The sequence below is a fragment of the Rutidosis leptorrhynchoides genome, chromosome 2 (genome assembly GCF_046630445.1).
Source record: "Rutidosis leptorrhynchoides isolate AG116_Rl617_1_P2 chromosome 2, CSIRO_AGI_Rlap_v1, whole genome shotgun sequence".
NCBI classification, from domain to species: Eukaryota; Viridiplantae; Streptophyta; class Magnoliopsida; order Asterales; family Asteraceae; genus Rutidosis; species Rutidosis leptorrhynchoides.
In genome coordinates, this window is record NC_092334.1 from 24016928 (window position 1) to 24027478 (window position 10551).

General features: G+C 34.8%; 1 protein-coding gene across 1 annotated transcript; it reads left to right on the forward strand.

Annotated features, from left to right (window-relative positions):
• Positions 1-8: 8 nt before the first annotated feature.
• Positions 9-2470, forward strand: LOC139887709 (receptor-like protein 9DC3). Its single transcript, XM_071870771.1, is given in 3 exon segments — positions 9-714; positions 835-1308; positions 1386-2470. Coding segments are annotated over 3 exon segments (2265 nt in total).
• Positions 2471-10551: the final 8081 nt, after the last annotated feature.

Below are 10551 nucleotides of genomic sequence, written 5' to 3' on the forward strand. Positions count from 1 at the left end.
CAATTACGATGAACTGGAACATAAGTACATATTGTTGTAATTGGAACGGAGTCACTTGCGACCACTCCACGGGTGACGTTACTGGTTTTGACCTTAGTTGTGGTATGCTACAAGGTTCTATCCATCCCAACACCTCCCTTTTCGATCTTCCTCACCTTATGAGTCTCAACCTTGCTTTCAATGATTTTACTGGTTCTCGGCTTCCTCCTCAAATCGGCAGGTTTTCTAACAGTCTTAAATATCTCAATATGTCTGGTTGTATTTTGTCGGGTCGAGTCCCAACAGAGATCACACTTCTTAGTAAATTGGAGTCTCTTGATCTATCTGGGAGATTTAAGTATGATTTACAAATGGAACCTTGCATTTTGAACAATCTCCTTGAGACTTCTACTTCTTTGGAACACCTATATCTTGCTAGAGTTAACATCTTTTGGTCTTTACCTACTTACCTTAAAATCACTACTGTGAAAACACTCAATCTTGGTTCGACTGCCTTGGAAGGAAAATTACCTGGTAACATCTTCAATCTTCCACAGTTGCAAAAACTTGACTTATCAGGGAACGTTAATCTGACAGGTCCATTTCCTACAATTAACACAAGCACCATCACTTGTCTTGAGTTTTTATCTCTCTCGTCTACCAATTTATCAGGAGAGATACCTGATTCAATCGGTCATCTCATGTCTTTGAAATACTTATCTCTCTCGGAATGTGGTTTGGTGGGATCCCTTCCGAAATCCTTAGTCAATCTTAAGAAACTTTCTGTTCTAGTATTGTCATAAATAATGCTAAATGGATCATTGCCCTTGTGGTTTAAAAATCTCACTTCTTTAGAAAAGATAATACTCGATTACAATATGTTCACCGGAACTATACAGTTTGATTCGTTTCCTCTTCGATCATTAGAATCCCTTTCCCTCAGCCATAATCAGTTTGATGGCCGGATTGATGTACTTGATGAAGGACCCATTTTACATACGTTTCGGCAACTCAACAAAATCAATTACCTAGACCTTTCATTTAATAATTTTAGTGGTGAATGGGAGTTGGATCCATTGTTATCAAACCTCCCAAGCCTTACCATCCTCGGTATTTCCAGTAGTGGTTTCTCTGTCTTGACTAATACTGTCAATCGTTATGCCAACCCCGGTCTTCTTCAGATCTTACTTCTGAACTTTTGCAACATAAAGGTGTTTCCTGAGTCCTTACGAGCCATGAAAGATCTTGCATACTTAGATCTATCTAATAATCATATACGAGGCGACATTCCTGAATGGGCAGTTGAGATTGGTGGAAAAGGGCTGCTAGGTTTATATCTCTCAAATAACTCGATAACAGGCTTGCCTCAACGTCCATGGGAGGGATTACATACTCTGTATCTACAGTCCAATGCAATTCAAGGACCCCACCGTGTGTGAGAAACGTTACTGTCTCTGCTGTTACGATTAATTTGGGAAACAATCATTTTCAAGGAATTATTCCAAATGTATTCGAGAACTGCAGACAGTTAGAAGGTCTATTTTTTAAAATAAATCTATTAGAAGGGGAGATTCCACATTCGTTGTCAAAATGCCAGTCTTTGAAAGTACTTGATATCGGAAACAACCATTTAAATGGATCATTCCCTGGTTGGTTAGGAGATCTTCCAAAACTTCAAGTTCTTATCCTTAAATCGAACAGACTTAGCGGTCCCATTGAAACCTCATCGATAGATGAATCTCAATTTCCAAGTCTGCTAATTCTTGATTTATCTTTTAATGACTTTGTTGGCCAGCTACCTCAAAAATATTTTCAAAATTTCAATGCATTGAAGAATGTGTCTGAAAACAATACAAAACTCGGATATTTGGAATCCGGTGGCCACTATTACTCGATTGTTGTAGTGTCGAAAGGAGTGGAGCGATCTATTCCTAAAAATTTCGTTGAGTACACAATTCTTGATCTAATAAACAATAAATTTGAAGGAGAGATTCCAAACGATATCGAAAGTCTTACCTCAATGATAGAGCTTAACTTATCACACAACAATCTCATTGGTCGAATCCCACTTAGTCTTGGGAAACTATCCAAGATTGAATCACTGGACTTATCTTGGAACTAACTCACTGGATAGATCCCTCGAATCCTTGTCGACTTGACATTTCTCAAGTTCTTAAATCTCTCTCAAAACAATCTTGTGGGTCGCATTCCACACGGATCACAGTTCAACACGTTTGAAGGGAAATCGTTTGAATTTAATGAGAAACTTTATGGTCTCCCTTTGCCTAAGAAGTGTGCGAGGCCATTCAAACTACAGTTCGAAGCAGATGGAGATGAAAAGAGTAGATTTACAAGGAAGGCGGTGATGTTGGGATATGGTTGCGGAACTCCACTTGGAATGATAATGGGATATATATTGTTGACAACGAGAAGTGTAAAGTGGTTCAATGAAATTGTTGATGCTGGAGAGCATATGATGTTGAAGATCTGAAACAAGAGAAGATAAATGATAATAATAGATGAGCTTAGTTTTCGAAAGTTATGCAAAACTGCATACTCTACTCAGTTATTTTTCTACAGTTTGCATATGCATGTTATGAGTTTATGCAATGTTATGCTGCATTTTTAGGCCATTTGAATTCTTTTTATATACATTCGAAGTATGATCCACATGTTAATGACTATTCCTTATAAGCTTATACAAAACGTAATTAGCACGGAGTATTATTCAAATTTAAATTAAATCTAGAAAATTGATATAGTAATTTTTCAATTCCACCCTTTCAAAAAAATAAAAATCAATTCCACGATAATTCCCACCGCCATTACCATCCAATTGATTTTTGAATCTTCCTATTGGTTTCTCTGTTAGGTCCAAGTTTATTGATGAGATAATTTATAGTAGTAAAAGACCAAAATATTCCGAGTGTGATTTTACTACTTTACTCCTAATCCACTTGAATGTACATGGTAATATGTGATGTAAATACTTACCATCCTCTCAGTTAGTGAGTTAAGCCATCATAATCCCACACACCCAAACACCTTCACACACATAAGCATTTGCTCTCAACCTCATGTAACCTATACCTTTCTAATTTTGGCACAACGTAACAGATTTATATTCATCATCATATTTGCTGCACCTTCATCTTCATATCATTACAGAACATATACACATCAATATATACATACGCATACATCACATATACTTTTCCATTCTAGCCAAACCTCTCACAAAAGTAACTCATAAGGGAAAAAGTTTGAGTGGTCCGATGAACAGGAATAGGAATCTGCATTTAAGATTCCAAAGGATAAATTGACCACAGCCCCGATTCTATCATTACTTGATGGCACCGAAGATTTTGTAATCTATTTTGATGCGTCGAACCAAGGTTTCAGATGTATTTTGATGCAAGGTAACAAGGTTATTGCTTACGCATCTAGACAACTGAAGAAACATGAGAAGAACTATACCACACATGACCTGGAGTTAGGAGTTGTGGTATTCGCATTAAAGATGTGGAGACATTATCTCTATGAAATCAAATTCACGGTATTTACCGATCATAAAAGTCTTCAACACATCTTCGATGAAAAATAACTGAACATGAGTCAAAGGCGATGGGTCCAGTTATTAAATGAGTACAGCTGTGAGCTTAAGTGTCATCCCGGTAAGGCAAATGTAGGTGCCGATGCCCTTAATAAAAGGATCATGTCAAACCGATTCGAGTCTGAGCTTTAAACATGGTTATTCATACGAATCTTACGTCTCAAATCCGCAAAGCACAACTTGAGGCATTGAAGGAAGAGAATGACCAACACGAGAGACTGAAAGGTCTCGAAAGTCAACTTGAACTCAAGGGAAATGGAACACGGTATTTTAATAACCGAATCTGGGTCCCAATCTTCGGAAAAATTCGAGAACTAGTCTTGGATGAAGCACATAAGACTAGATATTCTATTCACCCGGGCTTTAGTAAAATGTAACAATGTGAAAGAATTTTATTTGGAATGTATCGCTATTGACTTTATTACTAAATTGCCCAAGACTTCTAGTGGCAATGATACTATTTGGGTCATAGTTGATCGTCTTACTAAATCTGCTCATTCCTTACCGAACAAGGAAACCGAAAAAAATGGAGAAATTGTCACAACTTTATATTAAAGAGATTGTCTCACGTCATGGAGTTCCTATCTCTATCATTTCTGATCGCGATAGTCGATTTACTTCTAGATTCTGGAAATCCTTACAATCTGCTCTTGGAACTCAACTTGACATGAGTACAACTTATCATCCACAAACCGATGGTCAAAGTGAACGAACCATTCAAACATTGGAAGATATGCTTCGTGTGTGCGTTATCGATTTTGGCAAAGGTTGGGATAGACATTTGCCTTTGGCTGAATTTTCCTACAACAACAGTTACCACACAAGTATTAAGGCTGCACCTTTTTAGGCCTTATACGGACGAAAATGTAGATCCCCGTTGTTCTGGGATGAATTAGAGGACAGACAGTTGACTGGTCCTGAAATTATTCACGAAACTACCGAGAAGATCGTGCATATTAAGAAACGATTGGAAACAGCCCACAGCCGACAAAAAGGTTATGCTGATAATCGTCGGAAACCTTTAGAATTCCAATTCGGTGATAAAGTTATGTTAAAAGTATCCTCTTGGAAAGGCGTTCTTCGTTTTGGTAAAAGAAGCAAACTAAGTCCGTGTTTTGTTAGACCTTTCAATATTACTGAAACAATTGGTCTTGTGGCTTATCGATTAGAACTACCTGCTGAGCTTAGTAGTGTACATGACGTATTTCACGTCTCGAATCTGAAAAAGTGTCTTGCTGATGACACATTTGTTATTCCTTTGGATGATATCCGCATTGATGATAAAATACATTTCATTGAAGAACCTGTGGAAGCTATTGATCGTGAGGTTAAACGCTTGAAACAAAGCAATATTCCTATTGTTAAGATTCGTTGGAATTAACGACAAGGCCTCCGAGTATACCTGGGTGTAATGACCTGGAAATTTCTGACCAAATTTAAACCTTAATCTTTATATGTTTTCGACACGATAAGCAAAATCTGTAATATTGAGTCTCGAAAACTTTGGAACAATTACATAAATACATTTGCCCTTTGACCATGCCTGTCGATTCACGAACAAATGTTTGTAAATTAAATGTATATATGATTACTGTACATAGTATGTATATTATAATATGTTTATAAATATGATGTACTCAATATATGTATTTATGTATATAATTATCAAATACTACATAATTAATAATTTGTGATATTAATATACTAAAGATAGATATATTTTATACCAATACATAATCAGATATATAGTACCAATAAATATATAAACAGATATATAAAAAGATATAAAATCAAATATACATAATTATATAGATAATTCGGATATATATACTGTTATACATAGTACTGTTATAATCACATATAAACAGATAAGTAATACGTGTTTGATTATATATCACAATCAGGTTAACATTTTTTTCCTTCCTATCTCTATCAGCCTTGTTTTTTTTTATCTGTCTCCTGTTGGCCCGTGATTTTTGGGTCGACACAACTGCAATATAAGACTATCGATCATTCTTTACAAGTGAGAAATTGTTCTAGCTTCCACTACCAATAATCACCATCTTCAACCTCCTTGCAACACCATCCTCCACCCTCAACCACCGTATGCAACCGTTTTCTCTCTCTCTCTCTCTCTCTCACTCTCACTCTTTCACTTCTATTCTATTTCAATTAATGAGAGAAAAGCTGCACCTTTGCAACAACTATAAACCATCTATTATGATTCTGTTCCAACCAATAACTACACCCGAACAACCACCATCTAAACCACCATTAGAACCTGCAACTGTAACGAGAAGGAAGGAGTGAGGATTTACAAAACGCGTACTATAACCCTAACGATGAAGATGATGATTTGTATTTGTGATTTTATGTGAATCCACCCCAAAACGCCACCATCACCTATCCCTCTCCTCCCTCACTTGATTCCTTCTGTTCAGCTTGCGTTTTCTGTTTGCAAACAATCCCCACGAATTACCATTAATTGCAGCTGAGTTATGTTGTTTCTGTACGAAACAAACGTAAAACTAACACCAACACAACCCAACCCAAAATACCTTCGAAAACCACCAAGTTCTCTGCTACTGTATATTTTCTATTTCATTCAGCCTAAACCACCTGCAGACCACCATTTAGAATCACCTTCTTTGTTCTTTGAACCACAACCGTACAACACACCATTTTTCTTCTTCTTATAATGTTTCTGTTTAACTCGATACCACCACAGACATCCTTCATCAAACTTTATTTCTACGGTATGCTTCGAATTCTGTGATAACCATTCAGACACGAGAATGATTGAATTGAAATTCTTTGGCGTTTTGTTCCTTTTCCCTGGTGGCCGACACTTAATTAAACACATAACCCTACTTGATATTTTTTTTTAAAAAAAGAAACGATGTATTATATTGAATCTAGTGGGACTGCTATGTTACGGGTCATTTACAAATAAATCATAATAGGCTCGTAGTAATATTGGACCGAGAATATGGTTATAATATTGGGCCGTGACTTAATCCAAATTGTTTGTTGGGTTGTGCTTCTACTTTTACATGGTCACAAGAAATAGCTGTACATATATATATAATTCTGTTAAACGCGAACCAAGAAGACGATGTCGATAAGGAAAGATGTTATTGTGATGATGATTGTATGTTAAGTTGATAAGATTAAGAATTGACGATGATGATTCGATAATAGTTTATGAAGATGAGGATATTAATCGTGAACGATTATGATATTAATTAGGAGATGATATGATTATGATATGAATATGATATAATCATGATTATGTTATGATTATGACTATGATCATGATTATGATAAGATGATACGGTTAAAATAATGAAAATGATGATTTGGGTTTGAATAATAGGAAACTGTTCGGACACAATAAATAATTAACCGAGCATATGAAAACACGAATAGTTTTATGGTTCAATGGTTTAGTAGCATGATCGTTAAATGATAGGTCGTGGGTTCGAGTCCGGGCAGGGACAATCTTTTTCTGAAAACCATTCTTTGAGGTAACCATTTCTATTTTTGTTATTATTATTATTATAATTATTATTATTATTATTATTATTATTATTATTATTATTATTATTAGAATTTCTATATAAACACTATAATTAATATTACAATTATTAATATTAATACTAATATTATTATTTTATGATTATTATTACTAACACACAAAAAAAAAATTATTTTTATAGAAACATTGATAATCTATTTATTTTAAATTATGTTAAGAACTTATTTCAAAGATTGAAGATAAATATATATTAAGTTTTTAATACGTGAGTTAATACTTCAAAACATCAAAACAGAATATTTAAAGTAAATAACTTAACATATACTTTAAATTGATATATATATTTAAGTATATAAAATATACAAATGAATATAGTTAATAAATTATTAAAATAATAAGTATTAATAAAATAAATATATAAACTTGTTTGATTACAACTATATGTTTTAATATATATGAATGATCTAGGTTCGTGAATCCAAGGCCAACCTTACATTGTTCAATGATGTTATATGTATTTTTACTACAAAATACAGTATGGTGAGTATATAGTCTCTCTTGAACTTTAAATATTTTGGGATGAGAATACATTCATTTTATGATTTACGTTATGGACACAAGTGATCAAAAATAAATTCTATGTTGAGTTGTACCATGGCATATTTCTTTATACTTGGTAGCTAATATTTACATGAGGAATGTAAACGCGAATCCTGTTGATAGATCTATCGGGCCTGACAACCCCAACCGGGCTGGACGACCAGTTTTAAACGGTTGCACAGTACTTCGTTTCTGTATACTACACTTGGTACGGTGTAGTGATTATTTAAGAATATGCTGCGATGATTTAAATGTTAAGTATGGTTACCAAGTGCTCAACTACTTTTACATACACTTGCGAGTGTATTATGTTTAAATATATGAAATCTTGTGGTCCATAGTTATAACACTGCTAGCATCAAACCTATATATCTCACCAACTTTATGTTGACATTTTAAAGCATGTTATTCTCAGGTACGAATTAAGTCTTCCGCTGTGCATTTGCTCATTTTAAGGACATTACTTGGAGTCGATCATCGCAATGGGACCAAATGTTAAGGACTTCGTCCGGATGGATTAGTAGCGGTCCTTTCAGTTGGTATCAGAGCGGTGGTCTTAGTGAACCAGGTCTTGCATTAGTGTGTCTAACTGATAGTTGTTAGGATACATTAATGAGTCTGGACTTTGACCGTGTCTACATGTCAAAAGTTTTGCTTATCATATCTTGTCGGAAATCATCTACTTATCATCCTTAGGGAATTGCCTGCTTATCATTCAAAAGTCTAGACACGTCTTACTGCGTTTACTGCATTGATAGTGTATAGACAAAATTCATATCTTAGCGCATCTGTAGACTTGCCTGACATATGCTGTAGGTTCCTCTGTAGTCTACGAAATCTTTAGTATTATATATATAGATATTCTATATAGCTAGAATATCATCTGATATCCGAAGATCATTCCACATCGAAGATCCTTTCCATCCACCAAATTGCCCTCTTAGCGATGAACCTGAAGCACTTACCGGCGAACCTGTTCGAGAAACCATTTTCTCTCTCATTTCTAGAGTATCTCGTCACAATTATATACTATCCCATATTTCAGATCTTGTTCATTCGCTCACTCCAACCACCAATCATCCCGGTGTACTAGCAGAAGTTAATGAACTTCGCGCTCGCGTGACGGCTTTGGAGGACATAGTGCGAAGGTTGCAAACAACAGCAGCAGCACCAGCAGCATAATCTGTACCACCATCATCAACACCAACAGTACCCTTATCACTCCCAATCACCACCGCATCCTAAACCTCAACATCACAATTTGTACCTCGGATATCAACATCACACGCCTCAATATCACCATCTGTACTTCGAGTATGATCTTCGCTCTACATATCGTTCCACATCGATTATCATCGTTCTACGTATTGTACTACATCATTTATTTTTGTTCTACATGGCGATTATGTAATCTTTAATGTTTTAAAGATTATGTACTCTAATTCTAAACGAAAAATCAAATGAGTTTAATATCTTAGTGACTCATTAAATTCATAATTACATTCGAAGAAAATATATATGCAGGTATATTTTTATAAAGATTGTAATTAAAAATTCTTTCGTACAAATTATTAATGATGAAAATATTTTAACGGGTAGGTAGTACCCGAGGAATATTTAGATTTCACATTAATAAGTTACACCGTACATTCTTTGAATCTGAATCAATGGTCATTTACTATCCTACTTACAACCACCGATATACGTATCCGTTCATCACAGAATAACCATTTCCATTCAAATTACATATTTAGATTTTGATCTATCAAAATTCAACAAGTGGCATAACGAAGAAAATATTGGACAAATAAAATTTGTTAGAAACAAACGGATTAACTAATTGAAATATTGTTAAGATTCCACGCTAACTGTTCGCAGCTAACTGTTCCCAGCTAACTGTTAATTCCGTATTACATTTTATATATCGCAATTTTATTTCTGTTATTTACATTTACGTACTTTAAATAACGGGACATGTGTACAAGGTTTCGACCTATCATATCGACCCATCTGTACATATATTTCGGAACAACCATAGACACTCTATATGTGAATGTGGGAGTTGGCTATACAGGGTTGGAGTTGATTCCAAAATATATATGGTTTGAGTTGTGATCAATACTGAGACCGGTACATGGGTCACGATACGTATTAATTAATTCGAATATTATATATTAAAATATATATGAATATAATTGGACTATTGGACAATAGGACTGCTAACTTTGGATAGTTAAAATGAATTAAAATATTGATTATAACATATGAAACTAAACAATTCTTCAAGTTTGCCACTTGATTTCATCTTAAACCTTATTTGTACCTCGACAATTACAATTCGCGTTCAAATCTTTTATGATTTTCGAAAACATCTCGATCGGGAGGATGAACCAACCGCACTTCATCTACGGAAGAAAAGATTTATACCCCTGAAAAACTCTCGAACCCAAATTCATAGTTTAACATGTACCTGTTTTAAATTCCTTAGCATTTATTAGCAAAAACAACCTTATGATTTCTTTTCAAAGTAGCCAATTTTGTCACAACTCCAGCAAGCCAACTTCGATTTTTCGTTCGAATCAACCTTATTATAACTTTATATGATTAGCTTTCCTCATCGTTACCGGAGAACCTTTTATATTCCATCATATTACCATCAGCGTTTAATCATCTAAAAACATAAATCTCCTGAAACCACCTCGGTTTGATAACTAATGACCCAGATCCGTTAACTTTGAAAATGCTGACGAAGCAGCATGTTGTAGATGGTCTTAATGGCCAAAAGTTGGAAACGCTCAATAGAAAATTTAGCACCGAAAAG